This window comes from Malurus melanocephalus, unplaced genomic scaffold (genome assembly GCF_030028575.1).
Source record: "Malurus melanocephalus ecotype Western Australia unplaced genomic scaffold, MMel_1.1 scaffold_269, whole genome shotgun sequence".
NCBI classification, from domain to species: domain Eukaryota; kingdom Metazoa; phylum Chordata; class Aves; order Passeriformes; family Maluridae; genus Malurus; species Malurus melanocephalus.
The window spans coordinates 545,737-565,891 of NW_026623501.1; the positions used below are offsets into that span (position 1 = coordinate 545,737).

General features: G+C 54.5%; 1 protein-coding gene across 1 annotated transcript; it reads left to right on the plus strand.

Moving 5' to 3' along the window:
• Nucleotides 1-13,032: 13,032 nt before the first annotated feature.
• ARSI (arylsulfatase family member I) lies at nt 13,033-16,799 on the plus strand. The gene is made up of 2 exons (XM_057376065.1): nt 13,033-13,953; nt 14,970-16,799. Exons 1-2 carry the CDS (start codon nt 13,634-13,636, stop codon nt 16,372-16,374), a joined length of 1,725 nt encoding a protein of 574 aa, XP_057232048.1. The 5' UTR covers nt 13,033-13,633; the 3' UTR covers nt 16,375-16,799.
• The last annotated feature ends 3,356 nt before the right edge of the window (nt 16,800-20,155 follow it).

The window sequence follows — 20,155 nt, forward strand, 5'->3', positions numbered from 1 at the left end:
GTGTCCTGCAACTTCGCCTCAGGACAGCTGGCTCCTGCTTGTGCTCCCACCAGACATGCAGAATGTATCCCCCCAGCCTGGCGGTCTCTGCCCCACAGTCCCTGACCATAATCACCACCTGTGGTCAGCTGGTTTGCCTTGAATTGCCCCTGTGCAGAGCCTTGGAGGCTGGGAAAGAAAGGGAATCTTGCTGRGGAAGGAAGGCTCAGCAGGATGGGTCACCCAGGGGAGGATACACCTTGAGGGCCATCACTGTGCAGAAGCATGTCCCACCACCGTCCCTGTGGCACCATCCTSGTGGCAGTGGGGATGCAGTGCTCTGAAAACAGGGTGAAAAAGAGGAAAAAAAAAAAAGGAACAATTTAGGCCTCTCTTCCCAAGGGTTTCTGCTTTCTGCATTAGTGTCCCTTCCTGGTCCCCAAATGCCTGAGCGTGGCTGCTGGGCACGAGGGAGAGCCATTAATGGGCTCTTGATGTGTGTTTATTTCGTTTAGCACATCCTGAGTGCCGTGGTGAGAGCTTCAGAGACGTTCATTACACTGATTGCTTTCCCTGCTTATGAAGATGGAAAAAGCCACAGTGGTTAAGGGAGTGGAGTGGACAGATGCCAGATGCATTAGTGCTCTGGGCAGTCACAGAAGGCCCCTTCCTTAGGAGTTTTGCCTCAGGAGGAGGAGAGCTGTGAAGGACGTGGCTTCCCCAGGASCTGCACCCATTGACCGAGTGGCTGTGGGCTGAGGGGGGACCCCACAAGGGACAGGACACCCTGCAAGGGTCTMCCCTGCTCTGGAAGGGCTCAGTCTGAGCACAGGGGAGACTTGTGTGAGCACACCCCACATGAGCCTGGCCTTGTGCTGAAGGGGTGCCAGCCCTTCCTCATGCTTGTGGCATGAGCAGCCAGGGGTGGGCAGGGCAATGGTCCTGCTCACAGCACCCTCTGTGAGCGAGTGCTGAGCCAGCCTGACTGGATGCAGCCCAAACCCTTTGACCCTGCCCAGGATGGGCAGCCACAGAAGGGCAGCTGGCTCACCCAACGCAAGCTCTGCCTGCTCTCTGCCAGGCAAGGGTGCAAATCTTGTGCTCCTGTGCCCAAATCTGCCTGCTCCTGGGCTTCCCAGGTGGACTGCAGAGCMYTCTGCCTCTGMTCAAGTGGGACACAACCCCACRCYGGCTCCAAGCACATTCTCCAGATTRATGTAACTTTGATGTACCAGAAAAACTCAAGTTGGAGGAAGGAGCAACATGCACACACATGCTTGAGGAGAAGTAACATGGAGGGGACCAGATTTGGACCTGCACTGATGGGGACAGCTGGGATGGGCTTCTGTAGCATCATTAGTACCAGATCTCCCAGCCTTGCTTAGGGGACAGTATGGCCAGAAATGCCCGTTTATCTGTGTATGACAACAATACACAGGAATTGCAAACAGATTTTTGTCTTATTTTGCTCGAGGGTTGTTGCAGTACAAGGATTTATTTTGGCTTTTCTGCCAAAAAAATGTATGCAGAGATTCCACCAAAGCACACATATATATGTTTCTCTTGGAAACAGAAGAAAACCATTATCTGAAAAAGCCCTGCACTGTTATTAATCCCTGGGGTTTTATCCAAGTTTCATTAGGAATCTGGACATACTTGAAATGGCTTTCAGATAAAGCTGAATGAATCTCTCTCTGTCTCAKGGGCTGGTGCGGCTTAATTTCCTAGCTGAGATTTGGGTGGGTTGGGAATTGGGTAAGAGATTTTCAGCCACCTAAACCGGGAAGGAGGGAGTGCCTTAAAGCAACCCAATCTGAATGACTCGCAGGCACTTTCCATGGCTTGCCKGGAGCATGGGGTGAGCAGGGACATCTTGGTTTAGGGAAGCTCTTCCTTGAACTTGAAATTGCCTTGGAGACATCTGATTCATGGGGCAGGAGAGCTGTGAGAGCCACTCCTCCGGGGGTGGGTGGCCTCCCCTGATCCCTGGGAGCAAAAGGCCAGAGTAAGGAGGATGCTGAAGGAGCTCCCCTGCCTTTCCTGGAGCAAGGGAAAGGGTCCTGGATGTGGCCCCCTCAAAGCCATAGCAAGCCTGCCAGCCCCTGYAAGCCACAAGAGGGTGACAAAGTGCCATCCTGTGCTGTGGTAGCCCTGGACAAACCCAGMGGTGTCCCGGGCTGGCAGAGAACAGCAATCCCCTTTGGAGGGCAACCAGAGGCTCTTGGAAAATCCTTGATGGAGTGCTGGATGTGAGAGAGTGCTGGCTGGAAGTGGGATGCTGGTACTGAGGAGCTGGGGATTTTTATTCCACCTAGCTTTAGTTAGTATCAGTGCTGGCATCAGCAAACTATTTCTGTTGCCAAAAGGAGGGGGGAACTCCCCAAAATTGCTGTAGCAGACAGGGAGAGAAAACTTCCTCTTGCTCCCCATTGGTGGTCTAATGTGAAACCCATGTTTTAGAGTAATTTTGGAAAGACAGAGAGCTGCTCTGTGTYTGTCTTTTGTGCTCATGGAGAGCTCATGGCCAGCCAGCCCTGCACTTCCCAGGGCTCCAAACATGCAGGGGCTTGGAGACACAGCTTGGTGGAGGAGCCGCCTAAACTCAGACAAGGTTGGGATGGAGGCAGCTTGGTGCCATTGCAAAGGATGCTCCRAGAGCATCTGTGCCACCTGGGARTGGTACTGAGAAGGAAACAGGCTCYYGATCCTGTTCTGTCTGCCTGGGATATCCCCAAGGTGCCAGGCTGTGGTCCCTCTGAACAAAGGCTGCAGCTTTCTCTGTGTCCACAGCCATGTACTTCGGGCTGTATTTAGGCCCTGTGGGGACTCTGTTGCAGATCCCAATCCTTATGGTGTTCCCTGGGAAGAGCCGTGGTCCCTTCAGCCCCGTCTCTCTGGGACTGTAGCATTGCCTGTGCTGTGATGTGGACAGGGACCGTGGAGCTTCCTGCAGGATGATCTTTGCGATGCTGCTTCTAGAAAGACAACCCTTGTTTCTGAGCAGCTGCCCGAGGCACTGTCCAAGACAGAAGATTGAAGTGCTCTGGGAGGTGTCCAAACCAGAGTCTCATCCTCCCTCTGTCCCAGGAGGCCRGGGCAGCGGGTGTGGGCTCGACAGCATCTCCGGCCGGGAGTGGCAGCCAGCTCCCTTGGAACTTCATCTGGGCTGGGATGGGAAGAGCCCGCAGTGCAGCACACAGGAGGGTGGCTCTGCCAACCTCTGATCTTATCTGCTGCTGTGAGCGGCTGGTGGGGCTGGCCCTGCCGCCTGGGAAGGTTGGGCTGCCTGGCCAGAGAGCTGGGCAACATTTTCCCACGGAGCACGGATTCCTTTTACCCCTGAGGCTGTTGCAGGAGTGCACAAATGGATATGGTATATTGGGATGTATATTTGCAAATCCCCATGCTCCTGTGTGTTGTTTATGCTGTCATTGATAAAAGGACAAGGGGACAAAGAGGTGATTGCCCCCTAAGTGCTTCGGGAGGTGCCTGTGGGGCAGGGGCATGGGCTGATATGAAGGAGGGTGTGTGCCTGGGGAACAAAGGCTTTTTCTTGCAGYTGCAACTTCTTCACCGAGTGTGAACAGTGATTCTTCTCTGTTCTCTTTAAATACTAGAAGTAATTAGAGGCTGCTTATGAGTAATTGCTTGGACTAAACAGTCTGGTTTCATTTAAGTGGTTGGTATGAAATGCCTGATGGTTTGGTAGGGAAAAACATAGGAAAGATTTCTCTCTTAGGTTCCTGGAATCTGCCATAGGGTTAAATCCCACCTTTCCTCACCCRTCTGGGACTGTGAAGCCCTCCCAGAGGGAGGTGGGAGAAAATATTTTCTCCCTTGAGAAGGGTGGGGAAGAGGGGCTGGTTATGCCARAACTAGTGGGCCGGGATTTTTCGGCGAGGAACAGCTGATCCCATGCTTACCTCCAGTCCCACAGCAACACGCAGGAACATTTTCTGCCACTCCCCAAGCCAGAACTGTGAAATCCTAAAGCCAATGTTAATGACCAACTTGCAACATGCTGCATTTTACAGACCTCAGTGAAAATTGTGACAATAAATCTGCCTCARGCTCCAGTCGTTAAGTTGTCCTCAATACCACAAAAATCCCTGCAGATTTCTTGTTTACTTTGGCCCTGCAAACGCTGCTCTCTGTTMCAGTGTTAATGGCAAGAGAGATTTTCGGGGCCTTGGACGCGGCGGCGCTGGTTTGGATGAGCCGGCGGCAGGGAACGGATGGGGGGAACAGGCTCCGTTTGGTGCGTTCAGCACATTTTATCAGCTTATCCGATCCGTAGGCAGATGAAACAGTGCAAGTCAGGCAGGGTGAGAAGAGATTTCCCAACAGGGTAAGCAGGCATTTGGAGGCAGGAGGAGTGTGGGAACTGCAAGGGAGAGGAAGGTTTGGGACCCGCGGCTGGGGAAGGCTCTGTTCCCTTCTCCTGGCAGAGAGCTCGGGCTGAGGGGCAGGAGCACATGAGTGGCATCCCCCTGCACCAGCTCTGTATTTACCCCACTCCTCGTGCTGGAGGCACATCCTGATGCATCCCAGAGACCATCCTGCAGACGTGATGCTGAGGAGCTGGACCAGGGCTGACCTGCGCAGCCGTTCCCGTGTTCTGCTCGCATCCCTGGGCTCTGGTCACCTAGCAACTGTGCATCAGATCKCACAGCAGCCTTAAATAAATGGTGTTCAGCAGGACTGTGAACCCTGCCGGGCCCCACAYCCGCATCCCCACTGCCGCAGCCTCGGCTCTGGCAGCTCTGTAACTGCCAGCACACAGTCTGTCGTGCTGCCAGGGCAGCTATATAATCCCTGCCCATGTTTTCCCCTTCCCAAATCCCCTCCATCATCCAGGATTTAAGCCAGTCCTGYGGCACCTGGTACGCTGGGAGGTGCTTTCAGCATATCTGAGAATCAACTTCTACCGGGGCGGGATCCCAGCCCTGCTTTGACTTGGATCCTGGGACTGAGCTACATCCCCTGTTTTCATTTATCTTGGTGTTTAGGGGAGCTGAATATGGGTTATACCTTTCCATTTATAGTTTTAGCAAAGCATGATTGGATTTCGTTCCAGTCATTTTTTATCTTGACTAAAATGTCGGTTTTGAAGACCTATTATTAGCAATTTTGTATAGCTTCTGGATTACTGCAGATAATCATGAATCACCCTCTGCAGTATTGATATAGGTACTTTAAGCCTCCCAACAACCACCCTGGAAGTTATGCCCGTGAMTACGAGCAGAAAACCCTCGATGGTRATGGGTGGGYTTGGAATAAGGGGATRGTGCTCCAGRTCCAGTGTCTGCAGAGCACATTTCTCCACCRTCCTTGTGTGTGCCAGCAGTCCTGGTGCACATGCTGTGGTTCAGCTCCAGCTCCCAGTTCCGCTCTGGGAGTTTGTTTCCAGCCCCTTCCAGCCCCTTCTCTCTATTTGTCTTTCTTGCTGCCCTTATTTCCTTACATGGTCTCCCAGTGCTGGGTTTGGTGATTTCTGTTTGGGAAACTGCATCTCTTTGCTTGATATGGTGTTTTTTCTGGTGCRTGTGGGCAGCTGCTTGCACCAGACTGAACATAGCTCATCCTTGGAATGAAATTATTTGCACCCATCACAGAACCTTATAATCATAAAGTTTGGGAAAGCCCTGTAAGATTATCATGTCCAACCAGTAGCCCAGCACTGACAGTTTCATGCCTAAGCCGTGTCTCTAAGCACCAAATCTACATGTTGTTTCAACACTTCTAGGGATGGTGATTCCACCACTTCCCTGGGCAGSCTGTTTCAATGCTTGACTACCCTTTCAGTGAAGAAATTTTTCTCAACCTCCAATCTAAACCTCCCCCTGGCACAATCTCACCCTGCAGAGTTTGTCTGCAAATGCCATGTGCTGCCTCTGAGGAATCACTCCTGGGGTTTTCTGTTCAAGTGAAATACTCCAGTGTTTTCCTCAGTAAATTCAGCTGAGACAAACTGGTTTTTATTCTCATTATTCTGCTCTGTTTCCCATTCAGGAGGGAGGAATCCAAGATCCAAAGTTTAATCCTAGATTTCTTTTCTGACAGAGCTCATGCACAGCCAGGAAAGGAAGCTCAGCTCAGCTTAGGCAATGACTGATGCAGCAGCATGGCCATCCTGAATCTCTTCTCTGCTGGTTTAAAGTTCAGAGGTCAGACAGGTCTCTGGGTTTAAACCAGGATCTTCTGGTTTGACTCCTCTTGGGAAGCAACAGCAGCGACAAGGCTGGTGTGTTACAAATCCAGGGCAGAGGGGAACGTGGGTGCTCAGCATTCAAACCTCCATTCCCTCGTATCTCGCTTTCCACCCTGCTAAGATGTCTGTGGGCACCCTGGGCCTTCCAAGAAACTTCAAAGGAGGCAGCACACCCTCTTCTGTTAGCACTGAAGACTGATGAATAATAGAGTGGACCCACCCACTTGTACTTTAATCTGTCATGTTCTATGGAAATTAAGCCTTTCTCTTACAAGAAGGCAATTTGTGTTTTTGGCATCCTGGGTGAGAAAGAGYTCTCATCTCCTGCTGGATTATTGATACATTTTGTATTAAGTAATGCAGCGTCTAACTGGAATCTTTGCCTGTTCTGAACCACTCCCCAGACAGYGCTCAACAGCACAGAGACCTTTTGAGAGGGTGGGAGAGGGAGCGCCTGTGCCTGGGGCTCACTGCTGCCTGCAGGGCTGGGGTGGGCAGAGAGGAGCTGMGGGGTCTGGCCAGACATGCTCCCTGCCCTCTTCCTGCTCCAGCTGCACAGTTGTGGCCAGCCTTGATGTAAAACTCTTTGAAATGCCCCTCCTGAGCTTTCTGCCTTCCTCTCCTGCCAGGATGGAAAACARCCCTTGGTGCTGGGGAGCAGCAGCATCTCTGCCATGGTCCCCCGGGGTGCTGAGGAAACACATCCTGGATAAACAGGCGGCCCTTTGCCCGAAGGGGGTACAGGTGTGAGCCCGGCTGGCACGGGCAGGTGTGTTTTCCTTGTGCTGAAGTGGGGTTATAAACACACTGGGCGCTGAGGCCACCATGCTGCCCTGCCCTGCTGCGAGCTCAGCCGTGAGAAAGGACTCCTTGTCTGGGGCAGGCACCTGAGCCAAGCTGGGGAGTGCTGGGCTTCATCCTCCTCCTCCTCCTCCTCCTCCTCCTCCTCCAGGCCTTGGCTCGGGGCAGCAGGCAGAGCTCTGCGTGGGCACGCTGCCCGCCGGCTGTCACATCTCCTGCCAGCCCAAACCCACCGGGTGCCTTTGAAGAGGTTGCACCTGAAAGGGGAGATGGAATTTAAGGCCAGGCAGGAGCCGGGAGGCTGCCCAGCCCTGGGGAAAGGATGGCCAGTCCCTTGCTGTGCTGTGGCTTGGGAGGACAGCCAGGACACTAGTGGGATATTAGGAGGATATGGAGGGGCTGGGGCTGCTCCCTGGATACCTGAATGGCTGCTCCAGGAGGGAGCAGGGTCAGGGTCTCCATTAAAGGTGCTGGGTTGCAGCCCAGAGTAGCTTTGGGATGGAGAGAKATTTGCCAGGCGGGTGCTGGGAAGAATTGCTCCTTCTTTCCCAGCCTGGGTGAGGCTCAAAGKGATGCCAGCATCTTGCATACTTGGTGGATTGAGGAGTTTCTGTGTCTCCCATGATAAGTCGTGTCAGGAATGAAGGTGGGGGAGTCCAAAATCAATAAGCTGGGGAAGCCGGTGTCAGGGTCAYATGGCAGTGCTGCCAGAAACCAGCTATGCTAAATGCTTAAATCCTTCCTTCCGCYGCCTTGGGACCTTCTCCTCTGCTTCAAAGAGAGCCCTCAGAGACCAGGGAACTGCTGACTCTTTTTTTAATACATTTTTTTTTAGCAAGGCTCAGTCCTTCTGGAAGGTGATTGTGTTGGGGCCAAGTGAAGTCCACTCCARGAGCCTGAGCCATGAGAGCCTGATGGGACCAGGCTGTGCCCACATACCCCCGTGCTCTCTATCTTCCCATTAAACACTGCCACACCTGGGCAGGTTCCTCATCTCCAGCCTGTCCTGCCTGCAAAGCCAAACTCGAGTTGCTTCCTCTGTCACCCTTTGCAAAATCTGCAGGGATCCACATCCCAGYRCATCCCAGGTTCACAGCGAAGGGAATTCTCCATCCAGACCACCAAAGCACTACCCGAGCCCCGGGGTTCTGCTGGAAGCTCCAGTGGAGAACACCCCACTGCTGGGGGTGCTGGATTTKGGGCGTGAGGAGAGGGAGCAGGACAAGCAGGGAGAGCACCCAGGCGATGCGGAAAGCTTGCCATAAGGCATGGGAAGAAGGGAGCTGTGCCAAACCCATGGGCTCCTCTCCAGCTCTTCAAAGCAACTCGTTAGAGAGAGGAGAGGAGAAGGCGGCGAGCTGCAGYTTCCCAGAAGGTGGAGAAAGGCAAGGGAAAGAATATTATGTGAAGGAAGGGGAGCTGATGGACTGAAGTCTCCTGAATGAAGGGGAAGGGAGAAAACAAACATGAGCAGGAAGGCGTAGAAATAATTTCACCGGAGAACTTGCAGAATCATTGAGATGTATCATCACAGTGACCAAAAACAGAAAAAAAATTCATTACCCTAAGAGGAACTTSTCTTATTCAGGGCTTTTATTTCCTATTTTTCTGGTACTGCAGGACCAGGAGAGGAGGAGGGGGAGCAGCAGTGTTTTGATGGGGAACAAACCCTGGCCAAGCCCAACATGTGTTGTTAGAGGCTATGGTTTATATTAGAAAAGACTCTAATACTGYGCTGCGGCTTCCAAGTGCGTTTTGGTGGTGATGATTATTTTCAACTGCACAAATGGCATGAAATGCAGGCAGGGTATTGAAAAAAAGACCATTTGGTGTCAAGAAAAAATCCAGAGCTCCTGTCAGAGAGACAACTGATGCTCTCCTCACTGCCCCTTAACGTGCTACCCCGATGGCTTTGGCTCCTGTGCCACGGCTGCTGCTGCACCACTCCTCGTCCTTTCAGCAACGATCAGGGTTGCATAACCAGCAACTGATGCAGATTTGCTGTTTTCTCCTCGTCTGGCTCTAACTTCCAGAGGGTGAATTATGGTGTGTTCAAAAACCTCYGAGTTCCCCTAACCCAAACCCCATCCCTGTAATCTGGTCGAGGTCTCACCGCAGCGGTTGCCACTAGAAAATTGGTTTCTATCCACGGGGTCCATGTGGCCAGAGGCAGAGGGGTGCTGGGCTCTGGGGTGGAAAATGAGGTCCTTTAGTGGGAAAATAGAATATGGGGAGCTGGTGGGGAGGAGGCAGGTCCTGGCACTGCCTGCAGAAATGCTGTTTGCCTGCAATGCACCAGGGAGGGAAAATGGTCCTTGGGAATATCATTGGAGGATAAGACACTGCGGGAGCCAAGACTGCTCATGATGGGGAGAAGTCCAGGACAGGACCATTCACCAGGCTGAGGGAATGATGTCCAGGCTTTTGGAGGCTCCCAAAGTCAGTGGAGAGGTGCTCACCTCCAGTCCCATCCTSTCCTGGGACTGGTGATGCCTCCAGCCTCCTTCCTTCACTGCAAATTACCTGGCCAACCCCTTCTCTCAGCTTTTTCCCCCCTTTCTAGACAAAACAACCTTCCCCCGTTCCTGGGACTGCTCCCTTCTTTTCCAGACTTGCCTAGGCTCTTTCATCGTGCCAATAAAAGAGTAAAWGCATCACACGTTGGCCAGGGAGAGCGGAAACCCTTAAACATCTAAGAGGCGAGAGCGACAAGAGGTGTTTTTYCGAGGCTCCCTGATGCCCTGTTAGGTCAAATGTCTTGCTCTGAAGCAGGAGAGAGGGGACTTATTAAAAACCTTTCATTTTTCTGATTGTTAAGGTCCCATTTCAGCAGGCCGGAGGCTGAGGCGCGAGCAGGGCTGCCAAGGGGGAAGGGCAGTGAGCTGACAGAGTGCAAACAGATTGTGCAATATTTGCCTTGCACAGAGCTCCCATTGTAAAGCCTGGGAGTTCTGCTTCCAATAAATCCCCTGCCATAATGCCCCATTGATGGCAAGAGAAAGGCAGTATTGAGGGCTRAAAGGGCTCCGGCCTCRGCAAGGGTTAAAAAATAAAGAAAYGAGGGGAAAAAARKTWAAAAAAAAAAAAAAGATTTGAGGCTTAGTTTTAAACTTTGCTGTGTGGCCCTCGTGGCAGATCGCAGGCGAAGAGAAATATGTGGAGCCTGTTTGCATAACCCCATTTGCAGCGAGCACTTTTGGAGCCAAAACACAAGTGCGGCCGGAGCCGGGGGGCAGTGGGGAGAAAAAAGCAGGAAGGGCTGTGTTTATTTTCATTCTTGCCCCAGGCCACATAAAATTAATAATTTAAAGAAAAAAAAAAAAGAAAAGAAAAAAAAAGTAATAATTAAATATTTGGTCAGAGAACCAGCTGTGCAAATGTGAGGAGCTGTGCCAGCTGCAGGGACACGGAGGGACTTGGTCCAGCACTGGTCAGGGTTTGCTGCCTTGCAGGTTGTGTTGCTGGGCTTAAAAACACCAAAAAGGAGAATTTTGGGCTTTGGCTGGTGATTTCGCCCTGTCTGCTGAGTGAATCCTCAGCATGGGGAGCTTGGTTCCAGCTGGGAAGGGTCTGCAGGCACCTGGAAGGGCTGGGCTGGGGTGTGGGTGGGTGATGCTCTGCCCACATCCAGCGCCCAGCTCACCTTATGGGTGTCCCCATCACCCTGAACTGGAAATACCACTGCAGATCTGGCTTAGAGGGAGACTCAGTGTCTTTTGTCACAGCAGCTGATGCGACGGGGAGGAGCAGGGCTGTCCTTGCCAGGGCAGATGCAGGACCAAAGCAGGCAGGGTCTGCTGGCTGGCTCAGCATTCACAGCCGGGCSGGCTGCCAGGGGAAATCTCCCCATTGTGCAACATGCTGGAGCTCTCCGAGGAAGCTCCTGGCTCTKGAGACATCTTTGAGTGAGGCTGGACGAGTGACTGCCTTGAATTAAGAGCGGTTGACAGGGTGCCTGCAGGCCCTGAGTACTTTTTCCATCCCTAGACCTTGTGATGCATTAATCACTCTCAGAGCAGCTGTGCAGACGGCTTAAATCGTCCTGACCCCAAAACTCCAGACTTGTCATTTCTTCCTCCTCCTCCCTGTTAGCCGCTCCCTCCTCCTGCTGCTTGTCATGATATCAGTGGRGCTGGTTTGAGGGTCCCATCGTACCCCATTTCCTGGGATCTRGCMTGTTTTTCCTGTGCCCCTTGCTGCTTTTCAYCCAYTTATCATTTCTTGGAGGAGCACCCAGAGGGTGTCCGTGTGCTGCTGAGACCCAGCCAGCTGTCCCTGAACCTTCTGAGYASGGTCACTGCCAACAAATTCACTATTTATTCACCCTTTGGCTCCTGGAGAAGCTCTCCCAGCTGAGTTAACCCTGCTGTTTCCACCCCAGACCCGGGGCCAGCTTGGACCTGTCACTGATTTAACTGAGCCAGCTGCCCTGGCTGGCACAGAAGGTCCCCTCCCCGTGCCAGCATGTGCCCACATCCCTGCTGCCACCTCCTTCCCTCCTTTCAACCCTCTGAGCTTTGGCCATTGGCAGTGGCTTAAACTCAGGATGACTCTCTCAGCCCGCGCCTAAGGGTGTGAGCTGTGTGTGACCCACCACATGGCTGTGGAGGAACAAATCCACACACCCAGGAGCTGCTTGGCTCTGCTCTTGCTCCTCGGAGGTGGGATCCAGCCCTGCTCTCTGTAGGAGGGGTTCCAGCCCCACTCCTATGGCCACACATCCCTTCTGCTGCCCCCTCCTGCACCTCTCTCCTGCTCATCCTCTGGCCCCAAGCAGGACATAGTTTATCAGTGATCTGTGTTGCCTTGAGCACACTTTCACTGCCATGTCTCAGGCCTGACATCTTCAATTTCCTCTCTCATCTGTAACATTTACCCAAGTGGGCCATTATTTATTATTTGGAAAGAACTCTGATTACAATCCCTGGCGATAACTCCGGTTCGGGGTGTGCGCGGAGCCATGGGTACAGGAGAACACAGCACCCAGGAGACTGGGATCCCCCATTCCCCCCCCATCCTCATATTTCCCTTCACTCAGGTCCAGGTTTTTYGAAGAGGAGGGTATTGTTCAAAACTAAAGATGGTGGGGAAGGAAAGAGAGGCAAGTGGTGGGAAGGAGCAAGAGAAAGGGAGAAGAGAAGCGGGCGGAAGAAATGAGAGATGAACCCCTGGGGATTAATCAAACCTCACTGAAGGGCTCAACCCAGCCCTTCCAAGCTCTGCCGAGTGAGCAGGGGTGTCTGCCAGCARGGAAAAGCACAGAACACAGCTATCCATCCCTGTCCCTTGTTCCAATCCCCTGCACCCCTCCCTGTGCTCCTACAGCCCCTGAGACCTGGCTGAAACTGGCTCTGTCCCAGTCCCTGTCCTTGTCCCYATCCTCTCTGCCTGTGTCCAAAGCCAGGAGAGAGAAGCCCATCCTCCCTTTGCTATTCCTGGGGGTCACCCCTGTCCCTGGGAGTGAGGAGCYTTGTGTTCCCTCCTCCCCTCTTGTCCATGGTGTCCAGGGTCCCAAGGAGCAGGCTGGTGTGGGGCAGGCGGGACACTTGGGGCACAGGGGACTGGAGGGTCAGTGGAGGGACAGGGAGTGTCAGGGGAGCCCAGGGAGGGGACCCAGAGCAGGGCATCTGGGAAGGGGACATGTGGCGGTCCTGGWACTGTCTCATCTGCTCTTCTGAGCCAGTTCTGAAGGCGGAGACCCCCAGATTCCCCAGAAAGCCCCCACCACAGCCCCACAGTTGTAAAGGCACAGTTGTAAAGGGGTGGCTGGGCTGGGGACTGTCGGGGTGCCCGGTGTGTTGGGACCCCTCGGGTCCCCATCGGATTCAGCCGAGCACCCACCGAGGGTCCTGATCCGTGTGTCACACATCTCGGTGCAAGCAGGGGAACAAGAAGCGCCAGTGGCTCAGGGAATGCCACGCTTAGGACCCCGCATGCTCTGGGGCTTCCCAGCTTTTCCTGGAGCTGCTGAGCTGGGAGGGGCCGAGCGCCAGCTCCCCATAAACCTGGAGGCTCAGAGCGCGTCCTGGGCAGATGTTGGGACTCTGCCTTGGAGCGGAGGCTGGGAAAAGGAGAGGGCGGCTCTTGCCCGGAGAGTGAGGCGGAAAGCTCRGCAACCCTGGGCTTGAACTTTAGCACCCTCTTCCGCAGGAGTTTAARGACAAGGATCGCCGTATCCCGAGCGAGCCGTCCGGACAGCCGGGCAGGCGCAGGGCTGGAGCAGAGGAGAAGCCAGCAACTTTCTCTGACGAGGATTTTATGGAGCTTTTCATAAAGAAATAACACCAGGGAGAAAAGCCCAGGCAGCCAGGAAGTGTTTSCAACGCTCGGGACGCTGTGAGCGGCTCCGGGCCGCCGGCAGTSCCTGCGAGGAGCCCGTCCTGCCGTGCAGATGTGTGTGATTGGAGCAGCGCGAGGCTTATTTTCCTTTGACTGAAGGCAACCCAGCCCCGGCGGATTAAGCTCTTTGTGTGCACTCGAGTGTGYCTTCATGGAAGCTGCTCCCGCAAAACCAGCTGCGGGGGTTGCAGGGAGCATCCCCTAGGTCAGGGAGCCCTCCTGGAAGAGGGGGAGATCTGTTTTTGTGGCTCTGAGACGATGCTGGGACAGTAACKCCCTTGGCAGGCAGTGCAGTGATTCGGGATGGCCGTCTATGCCCTCACGGGTTTCTCGCTCGTCAGCCTGCTCAGCTTTGGCTATTTATCCTGGGACTGGATGAAGCCCAGTTTGGTGGCCGACGTGGCCACRGACCCCATGGAGAAATCACTGCCTCCCACCTTCACCAGGCCCCCCCACATCATCTTCATTCTGACTGAYGACCAGGGCTACCACGATGTTGGGTACCACGGCTCAGATATCCAGACACCGACGCTGGACAGGCTGGCAGCGGAGGGCGTGAAGCTGGAGAACTACTACATCCAGCCCATCTGCACCCCATCCCGGAGCCAGCTGATAACTGGCAGGTAAGCCAGTGCCTGTTTACACCCCTTTTGTGTCCCACTTTGGTTCCTTCCCCAGCTCTGAGGGGCTTAACCCCAACTTGCTGCTAGACTGGTGTCCTGAGGATGGACATCCTCCAGTAGATTTGGATTTCTTGAGGAGGCTTCCTGGGTGAGCAGTTGATTTCCACACAGGATAAACAGTGGCACATGGCAAGAGCAAAAATGTGGATGCTGTTGGGTAATGGATGCCACTTTGGGAGAGGGTGGTTTCTAGTCAGGAGGTATTTTAGTGCTGGGCAAGGAGCTGTGTCCCCAGGTAGTCCCTGCCAGAGTGGCCCTTGGGGTTTTTGCTGTGAGGCCCTGGGTCCAGGCTTTCCCTGCATGTGTGTTCAGTGGTGCACTGGCCAGCACAGGCTGGATGTTGCTCCATTGCCCTCTCCCACTTCAGCACAGCCAGATGTCCCCTTATCCTGGGCCATTCTGCCTTCYAGGATAGGTGGGGCTTTCTCTGGAGCAGAGCTTTGTGCTCAGCACTCACTGCAGGAGGCAGATCCCATTAGACCATCTCCTGCTGAGGAGTGGGATCAGGGAGGTGCCTGTGGATGTGGTCACCTACTGGATGGGGTGGTGGAGCCCACCAGAGTCCAGGCAAAGGCCTTCCTTCTTTCCTGATGGTTCTTGAAGGTTCTTTGGGGCATGCAAAGCCAGGGACATTCAGGTGGGGCATTGTGAACCCMTGTGCTTGTRCTKCCCAGCCCTGAMACAKCCCAGCCACYTCCCCAGGCTGGCARCAGTGGGGACWACAGCTGGTGGCATTTTTGTGAGAYGTCTGCTGAGCCACTCTCTGTGTTCTTTGCATCTACTTTTGGTACTTGTGGATGGATGAGGAGCTCCCTGTCCCTKGCTGGAGTTTGCTTCATTGGGCGATATGGACATCTGCATCTGTTTTAGGTCTCTAACACATAAAGTGCCATCATGTCCTYACCCAGTGCTGCTCCTCATCACCATTGCTTCCCTCTGTCTCTTCCTCCCGGCAGGTACCAGATCCACACAGGGCTGCAGCACTCCATCATCCGTCCTCGGCAGCCCAACTGCCTGCCCCTCGACCAGGTCACCCTGCCACAGAAGCTGCAGGAAGCCGGCTACTCCACACACATGGTGGGCAAGTGGCACCTTGGCTTCTACAAGAAGGAGTGYCTGCCCACCCGCCGGGGCTTTGACACCTTCCTGGGCTCCCTGACAGGCAACGTGGATTATTACACCTACGATAACTGCGACGGGCCGGGCGTCTGCGGCTACGACCTGCACGAAGGGGAGGACGTGGCTTGGGACCAGAGTGGCAAGTATTCCACCTTCCTGTACGCCCAGCGAGTCAGCAAGATCCTGGCCTCCCACAGCCCCAAGGAGCCCATCTTCATCTACGTGGCCTTCCAAGCCGTCCACACCCCCCTGCAGTCCCCCAAGGAGTACATCTACCGCTACCGCTCCATGGGCAACGTCGCCCGCCGCAAGTAYGCGGCCATGGTGACCTGCATGGATGAGGCGGTGAAGAACATCACCTGGGCCCTCAAGAAGTATGGSTATTATGACAACAGTGTGATCGTGTTCTCCACGGACAACGGCGGGCAGACCTTCTCTGGGGGAAGCAACTGGCCACTGCGGGGTCGCAAAGGGACGTACTGGGAAGGGGGAGTGCGTGGCATCGGTTTTGTCCACAGTCCCCTGATCAAGCGCAAGCGTCGGACAAGCTGGGCGCTGGTTCACATCACAGACTGGTACCCAACTCTGGTCAGCCTGGCCGGGGGCAACCTGAGCAATGTCCAAGGCTTGGACGGCTACAAYGTCTGGCCTGCTATCAGTGAAGGCAAGGAGTCGCCACGCACCGAAATCCTGCACAACATTGACCCCTTGTACAACCACGCCAAGTACGGCTCCTTGGAGGATGGCTTCGGCATCTGGAACACGGCCGTGCAAGCTTCCATCCGGGTTGGGGAGTGGAAGCTCCTCACTGGYGACCCAGGCTACAGTGACTGGATCCCCCCGCAGACCCTGACCAACTTCCCAGGGAGCTGGTGGAACCTGGAGCGTCTCACCGATGGCCCGAAGAAGTCTGTGTGGCTCTTCAACATCACTGCTGACCCCTACGAGCGCTATGACCTCTCAGAGCAGCGCCCAGAYGTGGTCAGGACCCTCCTGACGAGGTTGGTGCACTACAACCGGACGGCCATCCCGGTGCGGTACCCTGCGGAGAACCCCCGSGCTCACCCAGACTTCAACGGGGGTGCCTGGGGACCTTGGGCCACTGAGGATGATGGGGACGAGTGGGAAGGCGGCCGGGAGTCCCTGAAAAGTAGGAACAAGAAGAAGAAGAAGTGCAAGATCTGCAAGCTGCGCTCCTTCTTCCGCAAGCTGAACACCAGGCTCATGTCCAACCGCATCTGACGGGACTCTTTGCCCAGCGTCCACCCATCCTGGCCAGGGCGGAGCTCTGGACTGCGGTGCCATGGGATGGGAGCGAGGGAGGAGGACAGATGGGGAGGTGCTCTCTTGCTCTCCCTTGCTCCAAGGCTCACCCCAAAACACTTGTCCCTGGCTGGAGTGGTGGCTGCACAGAGCTGCTCCCAGTGGGTGAGGAGGGGCAGTGTGGTCTCTGCTGCGGTGCTTGGTGGTGGTGACCGGCGACTGTGCTGAACTGGGCTGGACCTGCACAGCCACTTCCAAGGAGAGAGATCCTTTCCTCAAGGACTCTYTAGCCAAAGATAAGCTTTAAGTTGGCCATCACCAGAGCAGGAGCAGCGTGGGGGGCTCTGCCTGTAGGTTGACCCTCACCATTTCCCTCTATGTATGTGCTCCTGGCTCTCAGCCTGCTGCCACCTTTGCTCTTGCTCTGGGAACTCAAGGGCCTCCCCAAACCCACAGTTTCCCTGTTGTCCTTCTTTGTGGAGGGATGGACCRTGGATGTTCGACCTGAGATCATCGTGGCTGGGCTAAGTCATGCTGCTACAGGCACCTCATGTGGGGCTATGCTCACCCTCTCCACTCTCTTGGGGTGCTGGGAGCAGCCCCAATGAAGAGCTATGGCCCATGGTTGGGTGCACTCAGAGGACAGGTTGTTCTCTATGGCCCCACATTTGGGAGGCAGGTTTGCCTCAGGCTCTGGTGGACTCCACATGGGTCAGTCACCCAGCAGACCCTTTCACCCAAAATTTGCCTGGACAGCACATGGCTCTAGGGCACCCCTGTTGCTCCCCATGCACCCTACACATCCAACCAGCCCACCACCCCTGGCTGCCCCCTGTCAGTGCTGGGGCTGTCCCTGTCCCCACACCCCACCGCTGAACCTGGGGCAGAGGGAAGATCTCAAGAAGTTCTCTGCAGAGGCTGATGTGCTGCTCTGTAGCTGCAGGGCTTGGAAGCCACGGTGGAGGACGGGGCTGATGGGGACGTCTCCCGCCTGCCAGCGCCGCGCCGCATCCCCTCGCTGCAGATGGGCACTGCTCTTCCAGCAGCGCACGCGTGGGGAGGAAAACACCTCCCCATCATCGCTGCCGTGGGGAGCCAGCCCATCCGATCGCCGGGGGCCAGGGAAGCCGGCAGAGCTCCGGGCCCCCGCGCCTYCGGAGGGGTGCGAGCGCGCGTACGTGCACTCGCAGGAGAGCTGGCGAAGATGAAAGGGGGTAAATAGCTTKAAAATCGTTTTGGATGCATGGTGCATTTCCATTTACACAATGTGTTTTACATTTCTCCCCACAGGTTTCTCTTGGTGCAGTGTGTGTAGGCGAAGGCCCTGCTGTGAATTTTGAAAATAGTTATTTTTGTCTCTGGAAAATGAGGCCCGTTAGGACTTGTCAGCTCTTGGATGAGCAGTGTGGGCTTTCTTTTTTTTTTTTTTTTTTTTTTTCCCCCTCTCTTTCTCCCTTGCAAAATAACATTCATTTAAAATCTGTCATTGAAAGATGTGACAATTGGCAGCGTGCACACTGAATACCTTTCAGTGAGCTTTCAAGTCCTGTGTGTGAGAGAGGGATGAGGATGGGAAGAAAATGCAATGACATRTTTGTATTTTTTTTTTCTTACTCTTAGCTGGATTATTTGGGGGAATTGGGATTTTCTATAGAAACAAAGGAAAAAAAACCAGCTGACAGCAAGGCAGAAGAGAGGAGGCCTCTTCTTGTAGAGCTGGGAAGGACTTTGAAAAGCTGGAGTATGGCGGTGTGTGCGCCAGTCCCAGCTACTCTGTGCACGCCCATCCTGCCAGCTTCCTGCATCCCTGCAGGGACATCCCAAGGACAGGTTTCAGAGGGGGATGCAGCTCCTCCATCAGCTCCATCTCCATCCCAGCTCCCTTGGCATGTTGCTCCAAGAGGACTGGTCCCCATGGCATCACCYGGGTGGAGGTGAGCCCCGAGAGGATGCTCCACATCCTCAAACTACCTCATTCAGCCAGCCTGGTCCYGGGGATGTGCACCACCAGCGGGGCTGTGGCACCGATTGCCATTTGGCAAAGCCAAGCAGTTACTGAAAATAAAGCAACACTGCTGAAGAAGAGGAGGCTGCTGCAGGAAGAGGCAGAGGCAGAACCAGAGAAGGGCAGGGGTGATGATGCAGGGGCTCAGGAACAAATCTTGGCTAAGGGAGGGTTGTGCTGGAGGGAATGGGAGAGCAGGGCTGGACGTGGGGTGGTGAYAAGGCTCGGAAAACAGCTTTGATTTCCATATTTATATAAATGCATCCAAGTTTAGTCCTTCTTTTATTTTTTTTCCTTCAAAAACGGAAATTTCCATGAAAACATGCTCAATTTTTCTCCCTTCCCTTTTACTAAAATCCCCATGAAAATGTTCGTCTGGTCTCGCTTCCTTTCCAGGTTTGGATCTGCTGGGCTGATGCTGGGTTGACAGTCAGCCTGGCCACAGTGGTGGATYGGCTGTCATCTGTATTTTAATTAAAAAAAAAGTTGGATCGTGAATCTTTGCATGAAGAAACAGCTGAAGGAAAACCTTAGTCCCTGAAAACAAAGAGGAGGAGTAGGCAAGAGCATCTCTGGGTGCTTGGAGAGTGCAAAGCCTCCAGCCTGGRGACAGCAGTTGTCCTTCAACACTGATTCCAGCTGCGCTGTGTCTGAACACAGGGCTGGGAAAGGAGATGCAGCTGCTGCCACGTGTTCTCCTCATCACAGCAATGTTCATTAATGGTGTGCGCCGGCAAAAATGCAGCAATGTGCCAAAATCCCATGTTTTCAAAAAGCTGAAATCCCCTGGGATTGTGTGCGTGCTGTGGCTGCCAAGGGGTTAATGCAGCTGGAGAGATGTTCAGGCGGTGGAGTTCCCTGCAGCCGGGAGATGTGTTTTCACAGACAGGCTGAGGCTCCCCTCCTTCCCAACCTCCCTTCAAGGCACCTGGAAAGCCCCAAAGCCCAGCAGGAGCCGGGTGTAGGATGGGGCTGGGAGGGACGGGGCAGGGGGATGCTCCAGGGCAGTCAGGGATGGAGGGGTGGGGGCTGCCTCTCTCGCCGTGGACTGGCTGTCTCCTACCTGGCTGGAGGGAGTGGGAAGGGGAAGGGCTGGGAATGAATGGAGCTGGGATGGGATGGAGATGGGGAGGAGGATAAGAGGAGGATGGGACTGGGCTGGGCTGGGCTGGGCCGGGCTAGGGAGGGGAGGGGAATGGGATGGGATGGGGATGGAAGAGGGATGGGATGGGTCAGGCTGGACTGGGGTACGTCAGAGCCTCTCCAGCCCCACAGGCAACTCCCACCTGAGAGGGAAGGGAGGAAGAGCAGTATCAGGACAGGGGATGGACATCCCAGCAAACTGCCGCAGTGGGAGAGTGGCAGAGCACCCCGAGCACCTCATGCTGAGCACATGTTCTGCATCAGGGCAGTTGTGTCCTTCCTCACGCAGGGGATCTGAGGATGTGTGGTTTTGCAGGTTCCCCCCACCCAGATCCAGTGCACGGTGTCCCCAGGGAGCTGTGTGACACCTGCTGGGTGTCCCCAGATATCATGGACATGTCCACAGGAGGGTCTTTGCCTCCAGACCCTGCTGTCAGGGACAGGGTGGCACTGAGGACACCCTGTCTCAGCCGAAAGCAGCTTCCCGTGGTTGCAGGAGCGAGTGCTGGGTCCACAGGGACAGGGCACGTTTGCAAACACAGCCCTAAATGTAAATCAGCTCTCCTCACCACGGTATTTATAATCTTATCTAAAAATAACCCCAAATTCAGC